This window comes from Schistocerca cancellata, chromosome 1 (assembly GCF_023864275.1).
Source record: "Schistocerca cancellata isolate TAMUIC-IGC-003103 chromosome 1, iqSchCanc2.1, whole genome shotgun sequence".
NCBI classification, from domain to species: domain Eukaryota; kingdom Metazoa; phylum Arthropoda; class Insecta; order Orthoptera; family Acrididae; genus Schistocerca; species Schistocerca cancellata.
In genome coordinates, this window is record NC_064626.1 from 610589324 (window position 1) to 610615757 (window position 26434).

The window sequence follows — 26434 nt, forward strand, 5'->3', positions numbered from 1 at the left end:
TCCTTTCGTCTTTCCCTCTCCTTCCCTCTTTCCTGAGGAAGCAGCCGTTGGTTGCGAAAGCTAGTATTTTGTGTGTATGTTTGTGTGTCTATCGACCTGCCAGCGCTTCTACGCTCTACTGCTACACTGTACAGTTGTAACTGAAGCATGCCCAGAGCTTACAATACAGAGAACTGGTGGCACTCACTAGTCACCAGCTTAGAAACCCCAGGGTCACCAAGCCCAAGCCCTCACCCAGCAAGTGAATGCTGGGCCCCTGAGGGTGATGATCAGAATATTAAACTCTTTGACATGACGAAGAGTTACAACCTGGTACAGTTTTCTTTGTGCAGTATACACTGAAAAATTTGCAGGCTTTCCTGAGTCCTGAAATTCAATGCCCATCTGCATTAAAAAGGGAGAACATTCAGGCTTCGTCATTTAAAAGGGGTCAACACACTTTAGTTTAACTGTACAGCTATCTGTTCCATTTAAAGCATGTACATTTATCTGAAATTAAGCAGTGTACACAACATTCTGTTTTTCTCTCATTTCTCTTAATTCTGGGGTTCTGTGCAGCATTTGTGATGATCAAGTGACAATGGGGAACAGAAAAGAAGAGGAGCTGCAGTTTGTTGTGTGGTTGCGGGTATATTGCTTCCTCAATTCTTTCCAAAAAGCAGATTGACAGTTCTTTATTTTCTTCACTACAGCATCAAGAATCACATTAGGCTCCAGAAGCTTTTAGTTTTTATATATTAAAACACTGTAAGCAGGCATAATTGGAACATGAAACGTACACTGTATCCCAATATTCATGAAGATTCCAGAAATCTTCAATAAAACTGGAAAGTGTATCTTCTTTTGCATGGAGGTAACGATGGCAGCAATTGAGGTTTAAGTGACTGGTAACGAATAGAATAGAATGTGAAAATTGAACAATTTTCTGAAGGAATTGCAAAGTTGTTTAACATGATACACGCAGACAGTTTATTGCTCAAATATGATGTCACACATAATAAGTTGTACAGCTAAACTGAAGGTGTGTAGGCCCTTAAGGACTTAGAAACCATCCTCCTATAAATAAGACAGCTTCATGAAACATGAAATTTATCACAGGAGAAGATCCGCTAAATCATCCCAAAGTGTCTTAACCTCTTTTACCAAAATTTGTGTGGAAAAAGTGAGGAGTAGACTTCAAGAGTATTGAAAATGGCAAGACAAATATTTTGCCATGGCTGAAGACGGATTTGAGCGCACAAATATTTTCAATTATAATGGAACTGGGATCTTATTTCCATCAAACACACAGGCCTAATCTGCCTAGACGGAAAAATGTCAAGGAGAAGAGGGAAAAGAAAGCAAAATGTTTCAGCTATTAATAATGGGAACATTTTAAACACCCAGACGATCTATAACATAACAACACTACTGTACACCTATAATTTTGTGATTTTGTTATCGCTGCCAGGCTGACTACTCAAATTTGCACAAAGTTTCTTCGGACTTAAGGAACCAAGATGGTTCTCATTATTAATGGATACCATTTCACATCCAAAGGCAACGACATTCTTCAACAAATGTTGATGTGTTTCTTCCTGGTAACTGTACAAAGTCAACTGCAGCTTCTACATCTAGGCATAATTCTTCCTGTGAAAGCTAAGTAAAAATGGCTGTTTTGTAAAGGTTCTCAAAAGAAAGGATGTAGTGAGAATCTACACGCTATGCACATTTTTGTTGCTGCTGGGAATGCTGTAGCACAACAGACTCTGTTGAACCCTGCTCCCTTTGCGTCAGTAACAGTTTCTGAAGATGATGATTTCCCTGAAGGCTGTCAATACAAGTGTGACATTTTACGACGTTGCTGTGATGCTGACAGCCAGACTTTTGCGCATTAGGTACATGTAAGTGACTGTCCGATACTTTAATAAAGAACCAAGCACGCCTAGTGAAAGGTTGGGGGGCGGGGGTGTACAATGAGAATGATTCAACTGCTCCAAGTTTTGTTTCAGATGTTGTAAACTATTTTTCCCCATTCAGTGTAAATGAGTTGATTCTAGCTAATATCAACTAAACAGAGCAACAACTTTTTCTAATGATTTTTTGCTGGCAGGAAAAAGCAAACTACAATTCTTGATTATTTCATTCAAGAAATAAAGGACAATATTTTAGGATTTTTCCTTTTCATGTAATCATATTTTAGTCTTTTGGTGGAATAAAGCAAAATTTGAATGTAAACTAGTTCTTCTTCACTCTGAATTCTGTTTTTAAAGGGAAACACCATTTCATGATTTAACATGTAACTTTAAAATGAATGCCTACCAAGTCAGTGAAAAGTTGTCGCACTATTATATGTTTTAGGATTTGCTAGATAAGTCACGTGGATGTGCAGTTGAAGTGTCATAACTATAGGACCTAAAAATATTAAAATTGTGATTATACGATTTTGTTGACATACTGGAGCTGAACTTTTATTTAAGAGAGAAAAAAAAACATTTACGGAAAAAATATTTCAAGGTGTTGCTGTATATTCACAAGAAATTACATTTCATCATTTGTTATCTTCCCTGATTTTGCAATTTTAGTGTTTATTTTTAATCGCCATATTTTCATCGCTACAGAGACAGTCACTATAATAGACAGTAATTACAATATACCTACAGCTCTCTTTCTTCTGTGGAATGGAACTATGTTTCTTATTTGTTACTGGTTTTTCTTATTTGCAAATAATTATAATTTTTTGATTTCCTTATGACAAATGGGGGGGAAGGAGATTTTAGAATACTTTTTTTAGTGAGGCTCAGTTCTTGATTAGATAAATTCCCTCTTTTGTGAACAAATCATTTTGATCCAAAATATTAACTACTCTTCTTCCAGTTCTGTATCATGACTACTAACCTTATCGTGGATAGGATAATGTTCCAGCCAAGCCAGATGCTTAAAGAACACTAGATAACACACTGCATCATTTCAGTAAGGCATATGTGAGATTATGGTTATTGTGTTCCTGACCAACCCGAACAGAAGTAGGAGGCCTAGTAAAGTTCAGTACACCAAATCTACACAAAACAGAGGAATATGTTATAGATGTTCACACTGTAGCACCACCTGGAACACTTAACAGGTTGAGAAGATAATTTTATAGAAATGCTAAAACACACACACACAGTTTGGAGGTAGTTTTTCTAGTCAACTGCTATATACAGGTCACTCTTCTGTGGATAACATTTTGTTCAACTGGTATTACCATCCTATAGTAGTGTCTTAAAGTTAAGCACAATTAAGAAATTAGGACAAATTTCCTGAACAGGATTTTGGAAGGGTTACAGACTAAGGTAAGTCACAAAACATCTTTCATTCAAATCCCTGAAACATGCATTTAGAAATATTCTGAATTCAGAGAGAGATATTTAGGGACAGAAACAATACCACAAAAATGTATTTCACAATAACAAAACTGTTGTTACTATAGGTTATCTGTCTTGAGCTGACTGCAGTCTAATTAAAAAGAATTACACCAGATGCGTTTCGCTTTTATTTACATACATCTTCCTTAGTTATTGGTGTTTCTTTACATAATCTGCTCCTTCCCTTCTTGCTAGCAGTGGTTGGTGTCGACAGGTTTCATTTCGCATCTGCACCTGGCAGTCTTTGGCATTCTGTAGTATTTCCTTAACTCAAGAGTTAAGAAAGACAATTGTAAATAGTGCAGTGCAGGAAATACTGCAGAATGCCAAAAACTCCCAAGTGTGGTTTCAGTTGTCTGAGATTGCGGTCATCTATGTGAGTTGCATTTGTGTGAGTGAGAGTAACAGTAAGAGTGAGAGAGAGAGAGAGAGAGAGAGAGAGAGAGAGAGAGAGAGAGAGTCGTCTATTTTTGACAAAGGCCTTACTGGCCAAAAGCTTTATTTGTGACAGTATTTTTGTCGTGCAACTCAGCATCTCCGCTATACTGTTAGTAGCAACTTTCCCTTTCATAATATTGTTACATTCCATACTGGATTTTCCACTGTTAGAGCTAGTGAACTGATTTTTGTTATCTTTGACTTAAAAGCCTTAGCAAAACAGAAATAACCCTTTTCCTGCACTGATCGCTTAACTGCTGTTTTTGATTAAATATTTATGACCATTTACAGTGAGTGTACTGTGTATCACCTCACTTTTTTGCTTTTGTCTAGAAAAAATGTACATATGAAGTTCAAAATGTACGTATGTACAATTCACATGTATAAAAAAGAAGGCATTGGTTAACTCAGAAATGTGGTGACAGTATGACAGATTTCCACAAAACTTTATGTTTTACCAAAGGTGTCAAGTTGTAACACCACAGCTCTTATGCTGTATGGATTTATTTTGCTTTTGATTTATTTAATGTCACATTGTTGATCTTCTGTAAATGTGTTTAAATCGATAACATAAAATTGTGTACTCTTTTCTTTATTAAAAAACTTTGGTGTCGTGATTTGATTCTATGCAAAGTAGTGTATCTGTAATTTAAAGTTCTTTGTCCCATTTGGAGGGAACTGAATGTATTGTATATAATTGTAATTTTGTGTGAATAATTTTTTGTAGAAGTGTCAATATGTGAAAATGTTCTGTTTTATTTAATGTAATTGTTTGCTGTTATGTAAATTGCTGATCCTCACTTAGGGTTCTTAGTTAGTTTGTATGTAAATGGTGTAGTGATTCCCCTCTGGAATGGAACTGTGTAGCGCGCGCAAATTGTAGTTGGCCTAGGTGAAAAAGGTGGAACTGATAGTCAGTCGGGGAAGAGCAGTCAGTCGGAGACTAGCTACCAAACTGTGCACTGCCATGTAAAGTGTGCTTATTGTGCTGATTCCGGGAGAGGCTTTTACTGTTTCTTTCCAAGGCCTCGGATGGACGGATAAATAGCTGGAACTATTCTGGAATTTGTATGAATCATCGCTATGAAGATACGATAAAGTCCGGCAATTCTACCTGCAATTCCACCTACCAACATGCAGTTGCCACCACATTGCGCAATCACTGTAACGTAATACTATATTGATGTACAGTGAAGGATCAGCCTAATGGATGTGTTAGTGTGCTGAAATATAAGGTAATTCATATCTGAAATTATGTACCTACCTTGATTTTACTCCTCATCATAATACCTCTCAGGGTCCTCTCCGTTTGAAGTAAAGTGATTACCGAGTGTCCTTACTGAAAGTACATTTATGACCAGAGTTTTGCCAATTAATGCCTCTTGAACTTAGTAAAGAGAAAGTTAAAACCAATGATGCTTGTTGAAATAATTTTCCTAGTAAAACTGCTTACTAAAGTGCTGTTACCAACTTCAAACTTTAGGCTGAGGCTTATAAAGTAAATGATCACGTTGTTGTCTGTGATAAATTCTAAAAGGTGAGTCAGTTTATTGCAATTTTGTCAACATTGTGTTTCGTTGTAGTAAAAGTGAGAAAGCTGCAGTTGTGAAACGTTACATTCTCATGTATGCCAAGTGTTTGTCTCTCTTGTGTGCATATTAACAGTATAAAGACCACTCAGTTTGTGTAAACCCTGAAAGTGATAGTGTTTTTCTGTACCTGTTATAATTTTGAAAATAGTTCCTGCTGCTCTAACTGTTAGCTTCAATCTTAAAACATATGTGCGTCAGAGTTCATTGCACTCGCGTGTTGCTAAGTCTAGGTTGTGTCTGTTGTGTTGTCCATTATAGTTACTTATACCTACTTTCATAAACGAGAATGTTAATCTTCCTCTTGCCTAATTAGGCTGGCGACCGTTTCCCTTATTCTAGGAATAGTATAGCTAGGCAAAATTTTGTTTATCACTATTCCAATATTTAAGTAATTCTTACTTTCATTTCCGATAAGCTACCTCCGTTAGGAACAACACGGTCAAACTAACAAAATTCCTCTCAGAGGGTAACACTGCTCTGTTGCTTTGTGCCATAGTTTCTTTTACAAAATTGTTTTATGTTACAACCTGCTTCTGGCATTGAGGTTATGGTACAGTAGTAGCAGAGAGGAAGTGTTATAAAGTGTCACATACTGTCTGAAGTAATGAAAGCTCAGTTTCCAAAACCAATTCAAGGTGTTCATACCTGACAATTGCCATTCCATTTTGAATCTTCTTTCTGCATACCGCATCAACAATTTCAATAGCACAGCCAGCAGCCAGTAATGAAAGTTGGTATGTACTCTACAAAAGTTTGACAGAATTACTAGATATTTCTAACAAAAGAAAAAAAACTATAAATTCTGAGACAGAACTGCTGGCCAGAGTCTACCTTCAGAAGGCAGAATATCATTACTGCCAACAGATGTACATAAAAACACACAATGGTATCCTGGCTTTCATAAATAACAGTTCCTTGCTAAGGAAGGAAAAGGGGGGAAAGCTCAGGAAAGAAAAAAGTTAGCCAGGATTCTGAGTGACCTGCCCTTCAATTTTAACTTTCCTCTACCTCCCTTCTCTGCTCGCCAGGGAAGGAACTATTATTTCAAAAAGCTAGGATAGTGTCACATATTTTTGTATGTGCCTATTGACAGTAATGATACTTTACCTTCTCAGACGACACGATGGCCAGCATTTCTGTCTCACAATTTTATAGTTTACTAGATATTTACCTGTGGAAGAGATATTTGTGGAGCATAAGTGCAAATAAATATTGGAACTACATATCCATAAAACAAAGTAAATATTAATCATATATTGTTAGCAATATCAGTAATAGATTTCTTATGATACATAAAACTGGAAAAGATGCAATATCATTCATGGGTCACAAAGATATTCATAAAAACTTTCAACATAATCAGAGAAAGGATAGATTGCTATACACTATATATAGGAGACCTTTAGTAGCAGACAGGCACAACAAAAAGATTGCTATACGCTTAAGCTTTCGGCCAAAAGGCCTTTAACAAAGAATCATGAAATAAAATTTTTTATGTGAAAAAATGTAATGGTAAGGCAGCTTTGAAAACCAGAATTTAAACTGCTGAACATTTCAGGTGCAAGTGTGATCTCCATATTAAAATTGCAAAAATTGGAGAAATATAGGAAAATAAGGAGATGTGATAAAACTGAAAGAACCAGAGGTTGTTGAGAGTTTCAAAGGAAGTAATAGGTATCAATTTGATGAATAGAGGAAAGGAATGCAGAAGGTGAGATGGGCAGCTTTGAAAGATGAGAAACGGTGAAGGCAACAGAGGATCAACTAGGCAAAAAGACAAGGCTCAGTAGAAGTCCATGGATAACACAGGATGTACTCAACTTAATTCAAGACAGAAGATACAAAAATGAAGCAAGCAAAACAGGACACAGACATCTAACAAATGACATGTCGAGAAGTGCAAAATGCAAGGCAAAAATATCTGGTGGACAAAGGCAAGACAGCACAAGATGACTTGACTAGGGAAAAGGTAGATGCTGTCTATAGCAAAATTAGAGACATTTTGAGAAAGAGTACCTCGTGTACAAATTTCAAGGGCTCAGATGGCAAATCAGTACTAAGCAAAGAAAAGAAAGCTGAAAGGTAGAAGGAGTATACAGAAGGGCTAATAAACTTGAAAATGATAATGTAGAAAGGGAAGAGGAAGTACAAGATGATGAGGTGCAAGATGTGATACTGCGAGAAGAATTTGATTGGTCATTATGAGACCTATGTCGAAACAAGGTTTCTGGAGTAGATGACACTCCCTCAGAATTTTTGAGATTCTTGGGAGAGCCTCCTATGACAAAACTATTCCACTTGATATGTAAGATATGAGACAGATGAAATACCCTCAGACTTCAAGTGAAACAGAATAGTTCCACTTCCACCAAGGGCAGGTGTTGACAGTTTAGTAAGTCATGTTTGTGACATACTGATAAGAGTTATTTACAGATACATGGAAAAACTGGAAGAAGAAAAGTTTGTAGAAGATCAGTTATTGTTTCAGAGAAACAAACAACTTACCTTAGAAATAATAAATCCAAAATTATGTTTGTAACATTTCTAGATCCAGAGAAAACGTTTGACATTTTTGGCTGGACTACATTCTTAGAAATTCTGTTGCCCAAGAACATGTTCTCTTATCACTTTTCCTTTTCTTCTTTACCCTACTATCATATTCCAATCCACCCATCATTATAAAATTTTATGCCCCCCTGAACTATCAGAATAATAATTCTGATAGTTCAGGGGGCAGAAAATTTATCTCATCATACATTCTTCCAATTTTCTCATCATTTGTGTAGTTATTAAGCATATAACTTATACTACTATGCAGATGAAGACTACATGTCCATCTTTGCTATTATAATGTGTTCAACATGCTGTTCTTTGTAAATTATCTGCATTCCTACTTTCTTATTCATCATCATCATCATCATCATCATCATCATCATCATCATCATCACACCTATTCCTGCATTTACCCTTATTGCTTTCATATTTACAACCCCTAACTCACCTTATCAGAAGTTCTGTTCTTCTTGCCACTGCATTTCACTAATTCCAACTATATCTAATTTCAACCTGCCCATTTATTTTTTTAATTCTCCAACCTACCTAGCCCATTAAGGGATCAAACATTACACATTCTGGTCCCCGGATTGCTAGCTTTGTTTTTCCCAATGCAACATCCCAGACCAGAGATCCGAATGGCGGGAATTATTTCACCTCCAGAATATTTATCCAAGAGGATACCATCATCATTATGCCTTGTAGTGGAACTGCAAGGACTTTGGAAAAATAATGGCTTTTGCTCCTTTCCTTCTGAACTGTTTGCAGTACTAAAATAACAAAGCCCTGCTGGTTAATGTGACAAGATCAGACCAGTCAACTGATAGGCTGTTGCTCCTAAACTACTGAAAAGGTTGCTGCCCCTGTTCCGGAACCACAAGTTATTCTGGCCTCTCAACAGAACCCCTCCATTGTGGTTATAGCTGCAGTACAGCTATCTGTATCAATAAGGCATGCAAACCACCCAATCTAAACAAGGTCCATGACTCATGAAGGGGATCCTAAGTGGGACAAATATAAATTACTTACCCACAGCAAATAGTCTAGGAGTGATAACAGATGAAAGTCTAAACTGTAGAGCAATAAAGTGCAAGAAAGCATTGGCATCTCTCTACACCCTCATAAAATATATATAAAAAAACTCTTTTTCACCTGAAGAAGAAACTTAACTTTTACAAATGCTTGTATTTCCAGGTAATGATTACAGCAGTGTTATTCTGCAAGGCCTTTTCAAAAAAAAGTCACTGCTCTTCCAGATTCTGGCTGATGATGTAGGTCTACAAACAATATATCTACAACATTAAACTTTTATTATATTTCAAGATACTGTTCACAGCTATGTTGGCCAAGTGCAAGCAAGTGCACTAATTCCCAAATACGTTGTCTTTTTTACTTTCTTATTAATGTATACAATCCCTCATGTCTTCTCGACCTTGATACTCTTGGCTAAACGGTAGAAAGATCCACTTTCACCAAGATAAAGTTTTTCTATACCATTACACCACTCAGTTGCCTTCTCCAAGTTCTTTTAGCAGCAGGAACCTGATTCTGGAATGTATTTCTCACAACACCAGAGAACTAAATAACAACTCCAATTTCAAATGACAGCTAATGATGTGTGTAGCAGCAGCAGTCATCTTATCACTATTAGTTCTTAATCAGAACTACTATTCCAAATGGCATTAGATACATCAATTTTTCATTTTATTACTATAATTTCAACACAATGCATCCACTTAAAAGTAACATCATTTTTTTTACAGTAACCATGATTTAGAAAGGATTCTATACGTAAAACCCTAATATGATGTAAGAGGAGGGCTGACAGTCCTAACCTAATCATGTTAAAACAAATAAAACATAAATACAACTGAAGTTCCCAGAATGAGATTTTCACTCTGCGGCGGAGTTTGCGCTGATATGAAACTTCCTGGCAGATTAAAACTGTGTGTCGGACCAATACTCGAACTCGGCACCTTTGTCTTTCGTGAGCACGTGCTCTACCAAGCACAACTCAAGCTCCATCCTCACAGCTTTACTTTTCAGGAGTGCTATTCTGCAAGGTTCGCAGGAGAGCTTCTGTAAAGTTTGGAAGGTAGGAGATGAGATACTGGTAGAAGTAAAGCTGTGAGGACAGGGTGTGAGTCGTGCTTGGGTAACTCAGTTAGTAGAGCACTTTCCTGCGAAAGGCAAAGGTCCCGAGTTCGAGTCTCGGTCCGGCACACAGTTTTAATCTGCCAGGAAGTTCCACAACTGAAGTTGTGAGATGAAGTCATGAGTTGAGGATGGATAGATCAGTCAGTACAAGCACTGCCGCCCAAGGCGGCATTCTGGGTCTTGAGTCCAGGTTGGTACATAGTTTTAATTTGCTAGGAGTTTCAAAATAGCAGATTGAGAGAAGACATGAAGATACTCTTCTAAAGTTATAATTTTGTCACAAATATTGAAATTATTTTTCCTTATTGATCCTGCCGACAAGTACTGTAGAACAGCTAGATATCAACTCTTTGCAGTGGAAGTGCAATAAACTGCAAGCTGCCTCTGTACAGCTCTGGCATCACGAACTCAACATTTTAAATATGTGGACATAGTTGGCAGCAAGTGGGTGACACAAAGAGAAACTCACAGAAATAACTTCTATTGGACAAAACACATCATTTCATTCAGAGGAGAAAAAACAGAGCTGATTTTAGTACCTCAGTCAATGAAATAAAAGGTTGTCCCAGGAATTACAAGAAATAATATAATGATTGAGATTTTAATAAAGAATAAAATGCCTGTAGTATTTATAAAGTAACAGAAACTGTTAAATTTTCACACATTCATAGTAATAAATAAGTATATGAAAGTCATTGGGGAGGGGGGGGGGGGGGGATGTATGACACAAACCTCACTGTAAAAAAATAATGCTAGGCTACAGACAGATAATGTTTCTGGGTTTATATATCCCTATCCTCAGCATCATGCTGAGCCTTTATTGAGTCAAATAGTGGTCCATCCTGAGGGACACAGGTATATCACTGGAGAGTCAAGACCATGAGAATAGAGTGTGCTCAAGGCCTGAAATAGGAGATGTTGAAGGGAGCTGAGCCATGAAAAGTAACAATGACTCTTGAGACCAAGAAGGGTTGTAAATCAGTGGTACAACTTCTAGTCAGATGGCTACCATTTTTCTTAGAATTATATTGTCAGCTATTTGTGGCAATTAAGTGTAGCACAATTCAGAAGAAATTTCATTAGGATTAATTTTAGTAAAGTGTGGATCTCTCAATCTGCTACTTAGAACAAAGAAGTACCTGCCTAGTTTTCTCTCTTCATACATTCTCTTTCCACATATAAATGTACACACTTAACTGCAATCATTAAACACATAGAAGCTTTTAAACTATTGTTTTAAAATGATTATGACAAGGCATCAAAGATATATGTCTTGATCTCAGTTTGAATAACATAGACAATAAACTCTGATTCACATAAGACCGACAGAAATAGGACTCAAAATTATGACATACTCACTGGATGAATATAGATGGCATCATATTTGGAGGACAACTTCTCTAGGGATTCCTCATCTTTACAGTTCTCTGTTGCTTTGAGAATCTCTATATGTCTTTCTTCATGTTTGTATAAGACTTCATATTCTTCAGCAGTTCGCGGAGTAATGACAGTACAACGAGAAATAAGGCCAAGTTCTTCACACCTGCAAGTAATGAAAATGCAATTCCATGACAAATATTAAATTAAGACACAAAATCCAACAAATAAATCTTTAAAATAGTCTTATACCCTGAAAGACAAATACAAACACACTCACGAAAACAAACTGTCATATTAATGTCCACACAAACAAAATAAACTTTTCTACAATCCGTATTACTATTCTTTCTTCAACAAAGTGCTGGATCCAGAATAGGAAGATGGAAAAAGCAGCAAGATAAATGATGAATCATTCAGAAACTCTCAATACATCAACACATGAAGCAAACGAATTCGCCATCTAAATCTACATCCATAATCTGCAAACTGTTCAGTGAAATGCATGGCAGAGGGTACTCTCAACAGTTATTAGGGCATCTTCTTGTTCCATTCACATATGGGGCACGGGAAAAACGTCTGAATTATTAGAACAGATGCACTAAAATAGCTGCTTATAACAACAAATATTTATTTATGACAGACTGTTTTGACATTTATCGCCATTGTCAAGTACATGTAGACTGATGTGACATCCATTTTACGTCATTAGTGAACTGTCTTATAACTGTCACTGTTTTAATAAGATGGTAAATGTAAGACAGTCCGCTAATGACATAATACGGATGTCACATCAGTCAAGGTATACTTGACAATGGCGACAAATGCCGAAAAGATCTGTCACAAATAAAGATTTGTTATTATAAGCAGCTATTTTGCTGCATCTATTCTAATGATCATGTCATTATCAGACATGTATTATGCTGCTGGCCCTAAACAAGAAGAAAAAAGAATGTTGAAATGCCTCAGTGCATACTGTAATTAATGCACTCTTGTACCCATGATCTTTACAGAATTGATATGCAGGGGATGTTAGTATATTCGTAGATTTATCATTTAAAGTTAGTTCTTGAAAATTCATAACCTTTCTTAGGATAGTTTGCATCTATCTTCAAGTGTGCATTGGTTTATCTTCAGATTAAGATTCAAAAACATGACAAAAATGAAATATGACATTCAAAAGCAAATGGAAAATCAATCAACACATATATTAAAACATTACTCTGGACTAAAAATAATAAGTACCCAAGGTTTACACATAAAATAAAAACGCTACATTCACACCAAGCTCAATTCTTGCAACTCAGCTACCACTGTGACAGATGCTACTGCACCTCAAACTTTTAGTGCAGTAATTTTCCTTCAAAACCTCAAACAAAAGATGAGGAACTGTAATGCTGAACAAGGATGTAAGCAATAACACAAAAAAGAAAATGAGATAACATGTTTTTACTATTTGAATATACAATTCACTGAATATTTCTTGTAAGTTTAAAGGGTATCCCAACCAGGCTCAAGCACAGGCAGATGCCTTTCATTATGACTGCTCTTTCAGTTGAGCCCTCTGTGCATGTCTCATAGGTCATGTCACATCATCAACCTGACAGTTTCTCTTCGTATCTTCTACATTTAACAGAGGTGCCCCTATCACACTGAGGCTATAGTCAAATCAAACTCCTTGGTAAATTCTTTTTCTCGAGAGTAATGGTCCTGAATATCTGGTGGGCTGAGCAGGAAGTGCTTGGGTTTGATCTCAGCTTGTCACCCATCTTAAATTTTTCATAAATGTTCAAAACATTGGTAGGCAAGTTTCAAGAAACATGGCCCTGTTGTTACAAATGCTCACAAATTTAAAGTTTGCTTGAGTCTGGTTGGGAAACAGTTTAAACTTCCAAGAAATATTCAGTGAATTGTATATTTTAAAAGTAAAAACACTTCATCTCATGCTCTTTTTTTAAATTTTATTAATTTTATTAACCTTAAACAAGATGCACCATCCATGGGACAGGATTCCCTAAGTGTTCTGTCAGGGGAAAAGTTTGAGAACCCCTGCATTGGTCCCTCATCTCTTAACACTTATATTCACGTATCACACCATAAGTGCAAATCAAGAGTATGTCCACACTTAAATATGACGTAATCTTCTTCACAGAATAAAAAACCTATTCCATTAAAATGTAGCATACTGACGTAAGATCAGAGGTTGATTGATTAATTGAAGAGTATGGGACCAAACAGCAAGGTCATCAATACCGCGATTCCAAAGTGAGTTACAGCTCCCTGCCGCCATTGGATAAGCAGCTGCCAGCAGCAAGTCGTATACTCTTAGCTCACTTATTTGTTACATAGTTTAATCTTTAATTTCTTTGCGTGTTTTTGGGTACTTGCATTGTTTAATTCATAAATTTCGAGTTTATTATAGTATTTGAGAGTTGTAGCATCGCGTTTTAGTACCTGAATAGTGTAAAATCGCGTAGTCTCCTCCCGCCGCCAAGTAGTGTGTCAGCAGTGCGCAAGTAGCAGCATTACTGCATTTACTAGGCAATCTTGTACTTTAATAACCATTTAAATTTTGTGTCTAATTGTTTGTGCTCTCTGTAGATTAGTTCAGACGTTCTTTGCACAACAATATTTAGCATGGATAGGGACTGCGACTGCTGTGTTTGGATGCGGGCTGAGTTGGCATCCCTTAGCTTCAGGCAGTGTTGGCTCCAGTCACACAGCTTAAGGCTGTTACCAATGGGCATCACTGTGGGGGTCCGGATGGGGGTTTGTCGGGGAGGGCCAGCTCGTCCCACACATCCCCCAATCGGACTACGGCTGTGGCTGAGCAGGATACAGCCCACATTGAGGCTGACCCCTCACTTGTGGTAGAGTGGGAGGTCATCTCGAGGTGTGGCAGTGGGCAAAAGACATTCCGGAGGGCTGAATGGAAGGCCTCTCCAGTTTTTCTGACGAACAGGTTTCAGGCTCTATATCCGGCTGATACTGATCTTCGGCCAGACATGGCTGCTTGTCCTTTTCCAGGGTTGCCCCTCAGTCTGCAAGATCCAGGCGGTCGCAGAGGGTGGGCTTACTGGTAGTTGGGAGCTCCAACGTCAGGCACGTAATGGGGACCTTTAGGGATATGCCAGCAGGAGAGGGGAAGAAAACCAATGTGCACTCTGTGTGCATACTGGGGGGAGTCATTCCAGATGTGGAAAGGGTCCTTCCAGATGCCATGAAGGGTACAGGGTGCACCCAATCTGGACGTGGTCGCTGATGTCGGCACCAATGACGTGTGTCGCTAGGGATCGGAGGAAATCCTCTCTGGCTTCCGGCGGCTATCTAATTTGGTGAAGACTGCCAGTCTCACTAGCGGGATGAAAGCAGAGCTCACCATCTGCAGCATCGTCGACAGGACTGACTGCGGACCTTTGGTACAGAGCCGAGTGGAGGGTCTGAATCAGAAGCTGAGATGGTTCTGCGACCTTGTGGGCTGCAGATTCCTTGACTTACGCCATAGGGTGGTGGGGTTTCAGGTTCCGCTGGATAGGTCAGGAGTCCACTACACACAGCACGCAGCTACACGGGTAGCAGGGGTTGTGTGGCGTGGACTGGGCGGTTTTTTAGGTTAGATGGCCTCGGCAAGTACAGAAAGGGCAACAGCCTCATAGGGTGCGGGGCAAAGTCAGGACATGCGGCGACCAAGCAGCAATCGGTATTGTAATTGTAAACTGTTGAAGCTGCGTTGATAAAGTACCGGAACTTCAAGCGCTGATAGAAAGCACCGAAGCTGAAATCGTTATAGGTACGGAAAGCTGGCTGAAACCAGAGATAAATTCTGCCGAAATTTTTACGACAGCACAGACGGTGTTTAGAAAGGATAGACTGCATGCAACCGGCGGTGGCGTGTTTGTCGCTGTTAGTAGTAGTTTATCCTGTAGTGAAGTAGAAATGGATAGTTCCCGTGAATTATTATGGCTGGAGGTCGCACTCAACAACCGAGCTAGGTTAATAATTGGCTCCTTTGACCGACGTCCCGACTCAGCAGCATTAGTGGCAGAACAACTGAGAGAAAATCTGAAATACATTTCACATAAATTTTCTCAGCATGTTATAGTCTTAGGTGGAGATTTCAATTTACCAGATATAGACTGGGACACTCAGATGTTTAGGACGGGTGGTAGGGCCAGAGCATCGAGTGAAATTATACTGAGTGCACTATCCGAAAATTACCTTGAGCAATTAAACAGAGAACTGACTCGTGGAGATAACATCTTGGACCTCCTACTGATAACAAACAGACCCGAACTTTTCAACTCTGTAAGCACAGAACAGGGAATCAGGGATCATAAGGCTGTTGCAGCATCCCTGAATATGGAAGTAAATAGGAATATAAAAAAAAGGGAGGAAGGTTTATCTGTTTAGCAAGAGTAATAGAAGGAAGATTTCAGACTACCTAACAGATCAAAATGAAAATTTCTGTTCTGACACTGACAATGTTCAGTGTTTATGGAAAAAGTTCAAGGCAATCGTAAAATGCATTTTAGACAGGTACGTGCAAAGTAAAACTGTGAGGGACAGGGAAAACCCACCGTGGTTCAACAACAAAGTTAGGAAACTACTGTGAAAGCAAAGAGAGCTTCACTGCAAGTTTAAACGCAGCCAAAACCTCTCAGACAAACAGAAGCTAAACAATGTCAAAGTTACCGTAAGGAGGGCTATGCGTGAAGCGTTCAGTGAATTCTAAGGTAAAATTCTATGTACCGACTTGACAGAAAGTCTTAGGAAGTTCTGGTCTTATGGTAAATCAGTAAGTGGCTCAAAACAGCATATCCAGACACTCTGAGATGATGATGGCATTGAAACAGAGGATGACACGCGTAAAGCTGAAATACTGAATACCTTTTTCCAAAGCTGTTTCACAGAGGAAGACTACACTGCAGTTCCTTCTCTAAATCCTCGCACAAACGAAAAAATGGCTGACATCAAAATAAGAGTCCAAGGAATAGAAAAGCAACTGGAATCACTCAACAGTGGAAAGTCCACTGGACCTGACGGGATACCAATTCAATTCTACACAGAGTACGCGAAAAAATTTGCCCCCACCCCCCCCCCCCACCCCCCCCCCCCCCCCCCCCCCCTTCTAACAGCCGTGTACCGTAAGTCTCTAGAGGAACGGAAAGTTCCAAATGATTGAAAAAGAGCACAGGTAGTCCCAGTCTTCAAGAAGGGTCGTCAAGCACATGCACAAAACTATAGACCTATATCTCTGACATCGGTCTGTTGTAAAACTTTAGAACATGTTTTTTGCTCACGTTAAGTGCCTTCCGCCACACACCGTTGGGTGGCTTGCGGAGTATAAATGTAGATGTAGAAGAAAGAGGGTCTGCTAAAAGTGGACAGATCCAGTCAGGGGACTCAAATTACAAAATAATGAACATTTAACACACACAATAAAAGCATAAAAGGTGGGACCAAATCTAAAAACTGGAAAAGGGGGGTGATCTAGGGATGACAGACTGAGGAGACTGTAAAAGAAGTTCCAACCACAACCAACCTGCCCTTGCTCCAAGCCTAAAGGAGAACATTATATCTGGAAATAAAAACCACTTTCACAGACAAAACCAAGGACCAGTTCAACCATCCATGGATCATCTGCTAATATTAAATTTAAGGAATCAGGAAGACTATACTTAACACAAAGGACCGAAAGAAGGGAACATTCCACCAATATGAGAGATATCGTCAGTCTGGCTCCACAACCACACTGCGGGTGGGGAGAAAGGAGGAGGAGGAGGAGGAAACAATGGTTGAGCTGGGTATAACCAATGTCTAAACAGCATAAAACAGTGGACTCCTTGCGAGAGGAGTGGAAAGAAGAGTGCCAAACTGCAGTAGACTCCTTGACGAGTTTATTACTAAGAGCAGTAGCGCTCCAGATGGCATTCCACTGTTGGGCAAAGAGGTAAGTATCTGCTTATCTAGCCAAAAGGTCAGCCAATTCATTCCCTGGGATGCCCACTTGACTTGGGACCCACATGAAGTCTGAACAAATTGAAACACTGTGGAGGGAGGCCTGAGAAACAAAAAAGAGGGCCCTGTGAATGGCTACAAGCTCTGCTGTCAACACACTACATCATCCCGACAATGAATGGTGCTCGAAGCTAGTAGGAGACGTAAAAGCAAATCCCATCTCATCAATAGTCTTAAAAGCGTAAGTATAGACGATGGTGGCACCTAGGAACTCTGGAAGGATGGCACATACAAGACGCTGGTAAACCATAGGAGCAACAAAGAGCTTAGGACCCTGGAACAGATCGGTCCTAATCCATGCTAAAAGCCCCATCCGGGTGGGGGGGGGGGGGGGAGGAGGAGGAGGAGGAGGAGGAGATTAGTGTTTAACGTCCCGTCGACAACGAGGTCATTAGAGACAGAGCGCAAGCTCGGGTGAGGGAAGGATGGGGAAGGAAATCGGCCGTGCCCTTTCAAAGGAACCATCCCGGCATTTGCCTGAAGCGATTTAGGGAAATCACAGAAAACCTAAATCAGGATGGCCGGAGACGGGATTGAACCGTCGTCCTCCCGAATGCGCTGGGTGGGGGTGGGGGTGGGGGGGGGGGGCAGTGTGTGGGGGGAGGGAGGGGGGTTGTATGGGAGGAAAGACCTGGGTTGCAGTCTAGTGAGTGGAGATGGAGACCCCAACAGGGGGAAGTGATCTGCATGCCAATCGGCAATCCCACCCCTGGGCGGGTGTTCCGAGGGAGACATTCCTCAGTGGCGAAGAGCACAGGGTACACAGGATGGTCAGGAAATTGGCAAATGGTGACTGCTTAAGAAACAAGGAGTTGGCTCCATTGGATGTGTAGAAGGGGAATTCCCACTTCTGTGAGGAGACTACCAACAGGAATAATGCAAAAGGCACCAACAGCCAGACGCACTCCACAATGATGGACAGGGTCAAGGAGTTTCAAAGTGGAAGGAGCTGCTGAGAGATAAACCTGACTACCATAATCTAGTCCGGACAAGAGCAGAGCATGGTAAAGATGGAGGAGAGTGGAATGGCCTGCACCCCAAGATGTGTGGGCCAGGAGGTGGAGAGCATTAAGCTTCTGCATAAATGTAGTCTTTAGGTGGTGAATGTGGGGCAGCCATGTCAGCTTGTTACCAAAAATAAGGCCCAAGAAACGGGACTGTGTTACAACATCGAGGAGCTGGTTGCCTAAATAAAGTTCTAGATTGGCGTGTAATGTGGACTGATGAAAAAAATGCATAACCTGCGCTTTGGAGGGAGAAAACTGGAAGCCATGGGCGGTGGCCCATGCAGAGGCCCTTCAGATGGCGCCTTGGAGCTGGCACTCAGCAGATGATACTGAGTGGGAGCTGCACCAGATGCAAAAATCGTCGGTGTACTATGCCAGGTAACCAGAGGCCCAACAGAGGTCGCAAGCCCATTGATGACAATGAGGAAGAGGGTGACACATAGCACAGAACCCTGTGGGATACGATTCTCCTGAATCTGAGGGGCACTGAGTAAAGTCCCAACTCGAACCCGGAAGAGCCAGTAAGATAAAAGCTCTCAGATAAAAATCAGAAGGGGACCATGGAAGCGCCAGACATGGATGGTATCTAAAATGTGATGGCACCAAGCCATGTCATACACCTTATGTAGGTCAAAGAAGACCGCGACAAGGTGCCAGCGGTGAGTAAAAGCCTGTTGGATGGCTGATTCAAATCGGATAAATGGTCAGTTGGAGATCACCCTGCCTGGGAGCCACATTTATACAGGGACAAAAGGCCCCAAGATTCAAGTACCCAGCATAATCTAAAGTTGACTAGCCTTTTGAGCAGTTTACAAAGTACATTCATAACGTTAATTGGGGGGGTAGCTGTCGAGAGACATTGCGTTTTTCCCGGGCTTAAGGATGGAGATAACTATACTGTCTCACCATTGTGATGGAAAAGCACCCTTGAGCAAAATGTGGTTGAAGACCCTGAGGAGCTGTTGCCTCTGTGGAACGTCCAATGTCGGATCATCTCGTTGTGGAAGGAATTTGGCCCTGGGGATGTCTCTCATGAAGAGCTAAGAGCCTGCACAATTCCCATTCAGCATTATAGGGCTCAACGTGGTGTGGGATGAAACAGAGGGGGGGGGGGGGGGGTCTGTTCAACTCTGCATTTCTGCTAGAGAAAGGTAGTAGGGTAGGAAGAGGATGACGATGACCTCACAAAGTGTGTCGCGAGGTATTCTGCCAGAACCAATGGATCAGTGGACACAGCACCCTGGAGATTAAGACCCCGGACAGTTGTCCGTTGACTGTTGCTGGCGGCCCAGAAGGCTACGGAGCTATGACCAAACCTGGCCTGGTGGTGAAGAGGCATACATCCCCAGGAAAGAAACGTAGCACTCCCAGCATTCTTTTTTACGCAGCTTAATAAGGTAACAAGCCTTAGCTCGAAGACACTTAAAAGTGAGGAGGCTTGTCTGTGAAAGGTGTCGCTTAAATCACTGCAGCACCCGTTGGCGGTCCTGGACAGCAACTGTGACATCCTTGGTCCATCGTGGTACCAGTCGACAATGAGGGGGACCTGTGGATAGGGGAACAGCAGTGCCAGCAGCATGAGGAAGAGCGGCAGAGATGCCTTGCATGACTACATCAATGGAATTCAAAAGGGGGATGTCAAAGTGGACAGCAGACATATATAAAGGCCCATTGGCCCTGCAGAATGTCCAACGTGGGGGCCTGTCTGCAGCAGGGGAACGATAGAATCACCAGAAAATGGTCACCGTCGCAAAGGTCATCATGGGATGACCAACATACAGAAGCCATGAGGGCAGTGGAGGAGATCGTGATATCGATAGCAGAGAAGGTGCCGTGAGCGTCATTGAAGTGAGTAGGGGAACCATCACTGAGTAGACACTAATCGAGGTCTGTGATAAGTTGGTCAAATAGGATACCCCTAACCGTTGAAGTGATACTCCCCCACAGTGGATGGCGGGCACTGAAGTCCCCAAGAAGCAGAAACGGGGGTGGGGGAGTTGCTGGATTAAGGTAGACAGAGCAATGTAAGCTAGACAGTGCAACGTAAGCAACTGGACTACTTGGAGGGAGGGAGACATGCAAATGGTGATTGCCCGAGTCATTTGCACTCAAACCACTATCACTTCCAAGGTGATATGTAGGGGGATCCAGTCACTAATAACATTGGAGCGAACCAAAGTGCAGACCTCACCAAATGCTACCCCAGGGCCAGCACGGTTCCGACAGAACACATGATAACCATGAGAAGTTGGAGAGTGGTCATCACGAAAATGCATTTTTTGAAGAACAAGACAGAACACAAAATAGGAGACAAGACGTTGCATTTCCGGTAGGTGACAATAGTATCCTTTGCAATTCCACTGGATTATTGTGTGGCTTGAGTCCAAGGTACACATGAAGAAGCCGAGGATGAGATCAGGTCACTCGGTCAGTAGTTTTCACCGACAAAGATGGGGTGACACCCATAAATAAGATATCAGACTCAGGATGCGAGGGGGGAGATGGCACCTCCGGGGGCACCAGGGGTGCATTGTCTTGCGATTTATGTTCCTTCTTCTTCTTCTTCTTCTTCTTCTTCTCTTTCTGAGGTGGAATAGGGCGGGGCACAAGCGGAGTACACGCTTCTACAAGATCAGGAACCGAATGAGGGTGAGTGACCTTGGGGCGCACAGATGGTGCACCTTGTGGCTGAGTGGTGGTAATAGTCTTTTGGCCTAAGAGACACTGGGGTGAGGAGTCCCGGGGCAGAGACCGGTCACCGGCTAATGCCGAAGAAGGATGGCACTTCTTTGGCCAGGGAGGAGGAGCAGCTCCCTGACGGGTGGTTGTGGGAACTGCTGGGGTGGGGGTGGGGGAGGGGGGAGGGGGACAGGGCTTGGGTAAGGACGGGGCAGGAAGATGAAAGGACGTAGCAGAGGCAAAAGTTGAAGATAGTGACACTGGATCTCCTTTTCTCTCTTGTAAGCTGGGCAATCCGGCAAGCGAGGGGAGTGGCAGTCAGAGTAATTGACACACACAGGAGGCAGAACACAGGGGCTTCCCTCATGGAGTGGGTGGCCACAGTCACCATACAGCGGAAACACATATGCCAAAAATACAAGCACCGAAAGCACCGCATAGATGTAGGGATGTACAGCTTCACGTCACATATGTAGCATATAGCCTTGACTTTCTCTGGGAGGGTATCCCCCTTGAAAGCCAGAATTAAGGCGCCAGTATAGGTGCATTTGTCTTTGTGACCCTTCTGCATACGTCAAACAAAATGAACGCCGTGCCGCTACAGACTAGCCCAGAGTTCCTCATTAGTTTGCAGAATGAGATCCCTACGAAAAATTACTCCCAGGACCACATTCACAGATTGGTGAGGAGTGGTAGACACCGGGATATTGCATAGACGATCGCGAAGAGCTGCAGATTGGGTGACAGATGAAGCTTTGATCAACAGGGAGCCCGACTGCATCTTACTAAGAGACTCCACTTGAGCAAACTTGTCCTCAATATTTTCCACGAAAAACAATAGCTTTGTGGCAGTGAATGTGTCCCCATTCATCCTAGTACAGACAAGGTAACAGGGATAGGGTTTCATCCCAAGACGGCGAACCTGGCCCTCCTCCCATGGTGTAGCCAGGGAAGGGAAGGTTGCTGGGTCATACGAAGCAGTATTCAAGAATCCTCCACCATTCGAAGAGATGGCCATTTGAGAATGACCAGATTTTTGCAGCTCGATACGCTTCATGCACCAAGCTCCACCCTGATAGCACCCACTCTGACCAGGAGCTCTCCCCATGGACGCCAACCACCCACAGCAAGGGCTGTCTGGCACGGCGGCCGTTGCCGGGAGTTCTGATGCTCCAAGAAGATAAGCAACCACTCCTTGGCACACATGGGGAGGGAACAGCTCAGGTATCAGCAGTGTGATCCCTGTGTTGTCAGGGGGCTCAGTCATATGGATATATAACAGCCCCACCACACAGACTGACTATACATGTTGGTGACGAAGGGAGAGGGGAAGGAAGGGGTGAGAGGAGTCCACATCATAGATGCTACGGAGGGAGTTCTTCCCCATATGGCTCATACTAAAAACAGGAAATTTTGAAGTGAAGGTCAAACCTCAAGTCAGGACCTAAATACCAAAAAGGATGAAAGAACAGACAAAAGGAACAATATTGCAACCAATACAGGAAACCAGTTGTATAGCCAGGTCGACATAAATCAGAACACAGAGAGGGGAAGGAGGCGGCAACAGGGAAGGAGCGAGGATAGAGGGGGAGGGAGCAGGGTGAAGGAAATGCAGCCAGGAATGAAGAATGGGCCGCAATAGCTCGAGGCCCCATGTGCACCATGCACGATCTCATGAAAGAACCGTGAGCCCCCTGGGGGAAGATGCAGAGGTGTTTAAACTAATGGATGATCTAGTTATTGCATGGCGCCATAGACATCTCTGCCACCATACACACAAAGAATCTCTCATCATTTAAAACATTTATTCATCAAGGGTACGTCCTACATGAAGATGGATTGTAACTACTCTAACGTATCTCAGCAACCTGAAGAAGTAGCACCAAGGGTGTACAGTTGCTTCCAAGGACTACAGTGAGCTGTTCAATTTCACCCATCCTCTCCCCCCTCCAAATTCCAGTGTGCCCTAGTACAAAAAAGGACACACTTGTCCCTTCATTTTGTAGCAGAAGGGAGCTCTGTATGGTATGTTCCATTTTTTCTGCTAACACCTTTTGCTAAATGGTTTGGCTTGCACTATGAGAATTGGAGTAGGTAAGAAACTTACTTCCTTAGTCACATATATCTGCATTAAGTTTTGTCCTAACCCACTTACAAGCTTGTTTGTCCTCCGAAGAAAACCACAGCACAACATGGTTAATACAGTTGTAATTGTATCATTTGATGGCTTAGGTTTTTAAGTTGTACGTTTCTCCTTCTATGGAACTGGCAGAAAGACAGGCAAAGTAGTAACTAATGGGAGGGAGAGGGGGCAATTTTCAGCACTGTATTTCAGCCTGGACAAGGCCATGACACTATGCATACAGATGCATCACCTTTCATCTGGTCTGTGTAAGACAGTGGGCTTTGTGCTAGAGGCATATTACATGTGTTAAGCCTGTGACCTCTTTTGACATACCAGTAGGTACTTCCGCATTTCTTAAACACTTCACTGATTTCAGCATCCAACAGTCTCTCAAGAGTTTCTCTTAAAATGACAAAAACACATTCTGCAAAGCTGTGTATCACTTTACTACTATCAGAATTCTATTTCAAAATAACACTCTCAGAGAGACTTCTTGTTGATGGTGCTCCTATCATCTTCAGTCTAGAGAATGGTTTGATGCAGCTCTGTAAGCTAGTCTATCTCATAATCTCTGCATAATTTGAGTCTGCATACCAGTACTGCAGTGAAACTTTGGTATCCCTCTACAATTTTTACTCCCACATTTACATCCTTCCCAAATTAATTACTCTTTGATGCTATCAAGATAGGTCTTATCAATTTATGGCTTCTTTTAGTCAAGTTGTGAAATAAAAATCTTCTCCATTCTCCCAATCCCTCTTAATTTGATTCAGTACCTCTTCAACAGTTAACTAAACTACCAAAAAAACTTTCTACATTATTCTGTAGAACTTCACTTCTAATACTTCTATTCTATTTTTCTTTGTACAGCTAATTGTCCACATTTCACTTTCATTTAATGCTACACTAGAGACAAATACTTTCAGAAAAGACTTCCGTAACACATCAATTTCTTTAACCATACATGTTGAAATATTCATCTTTTTCAGAAACCTTTTCTTGCTAGTGCCAATTTACATTTTATAACTTCTCTATTTTCATTGTCTCCAATTATTGTGCTGACCAAGTATTAAAACTATCTTCTACCTTTAGTGCCTCATTTCATAATCTGTTTCCCTCACAACTGCCTGATTTGATTGGACCACACTGAATTACCATTGTTTTATCTTTGTCTTTTGAAGACACACCCCTTTTCATTCAACTGGTCTCACAGGTTCTTTGCCATCTCTGACAGAGTTATGTCACCAGCAAACCTTTGCCCTGAAATTTAATTACCTTTCCAAATTTCTCTTTGTTGCTCGTTCCATGCAGAGCAGGGAATAGACTACAACCCTCTCTCATTCCCTTCTTAGCCACTGCTTTCCTCCCAAGCCTTTCAACTCTTGTAACTGCCGCCTGGTTACTGTACGGGTTGTAAATAACCTTCCACTGCCTGTATTTTACACCCACACCCCCCCGCTCCTTTCCTTCAGAATTTCGAACAATGTCTTCAAGTCAACAATGTCAAAAGTTTTCTCTACATCCACAAATGCTGAAAATGTAGGTTCGCCTTTCCATAACGTCTTCTAAGTTATAGGTTCAGCATTGCTGTGTGTGTTACTACATTTCTCCAGAACCCAAAATAATCTTCTCCGAGGTCAACTTCTACCAGTTTTTCCACACTTCTGTTGATGACTTGAGTTAATTTTTTTTGCAGCTGTAACTTATCAAACTAAAGATTCTGAAATATTCACAGCTGTCAGCTCCTGCATTCTTTTGATTGGTACTATTACATTTTTCTTGATTGTCTGAAGGTGTTTCACCTCTATCTTGTATAATAGGTGGAATAGTTTTCTATTATTGTTCCTACCATGGAGGTCAATAATTCTAAGGGGTTTTTGTCTACTTTGAATACCTTAATTCGACTTAAATCTTTCAGTGCTTAGTCAAATCCTGCTTGCAGTATCGTATCCCCACTTTATCTTCATATACTTCCTCTTACCCTACATAATAGTGTTGTGAAGTTTCTTTCCTTTGTATGACCCTGGTGTATATTGCTTCCGCCTGTCAGTTTACTTTCTTTGGTTATTATTGGTTTGCCATTTGAGCCCTCCATATCCATATGACAGCTTCCCTTTTCTCCAAAGTTTTCTCTAATTTTCCTACAGGCAGCGTCTACCTTTCACCTATTCACACAAGCTTTTGCAGCATTACATTAGTCCTCTAGTCATTACTGATTGGCTGTTTTGAAATTTCTGTCATTTTCTTTTTTTAGATATTTGTATTGTTATTTGCCCCTTTTCCATTTGAGGGAATTGCTGCAGTGTATATGCAATATATCGTGACTCCAGTGCTGGTACGTAAGCAGTTACAGGTAGGCAAGCAATTTGGGTGGCACTGTCTTTTTCCAATGTGTGTGCAGTAAATGTGGAGACATGAACTATGGTGACATTATTACCTGAAGCATCCAAACAAGGCCAATGTGCTGTTATCATTTTCTTGGCTGCTGAAGGACAAACACTGGTAGACATTCATTAGATACTGAGGAATGTATCTGGGGCAGCATGTCCATCGAAAACCTCCATTGTGTAATGGTTGTCAAGTTCCATGCTGGTTGCGATTCGACACAAGACACCAGTCAATATCAAAGGGCAGCCTCAAGTGGGAGACACAGGAGTACCCACCCTACAGTCCTGATCTCTCCCCATGCCATTATCATGCCTTCAGTCCCTTAAAAAAGGCCTTGAAGGGCTGCCAATTCCTGTTGGACAAGGAAGTGTTGCAGGCAGTTACAGACGTCTTCATGCAGCAGGACATGAGTATCTTCAACTGTTGTCAGAGGGATTTCATCAATGTTCTCAGCAATTTGCTTGATTAGTGTATCGATTCTGAACTGTACAGCCTTCGAACATAAAATTTTTGATCGCCTCTTATATTTTCTCTTTCCATTAATTACATCCAATAAAAAATGGAAATGAGCATACGACATCGTTGTCCGGGAGGCCCTATTCAGGGAAGTTCAACCGCCAAATGCAAGTCTTATTTCATTCGAAGCCACATTCGACGAGTTGAGCGGCAGCGATGAGGATGAAATGATAATGAGGACAAAGCAACAACCAGTCC

General features: G+C 41.3%; 1 protein-coding gene across 6 annotated transcripts in view; it reads right to left on the reverse strand.

Moving 5' to 3' along the window:
• Nucleotides 1-26434, reverse strand: part of LOC126182569 (histone deacetylase 6) — a 325057-nt gene that overhangs the window by 238624 nt on the left and 59999 nt on the right. For all 6 annotated transcript variants that reach the window (XM_049924862.1, XM_049924864.1, XM_049924861.1 and 3 more), the window contains 2 exons: nucleotides 11486-11669; nucleotides 6062-6159 (listed from right to left, as the gene is read on the reverse strand). In XM_049924862.1, coding sequence (XP_049780819.1) covers nucleotides 6062-6159; nucleotides 11486-11669 — 282 coding nt within the window. The remainder of the gene's footprint in view (nucleotides 1-6061; nucleotides 6160-11485; nucleotides 11670-26434) is intronic.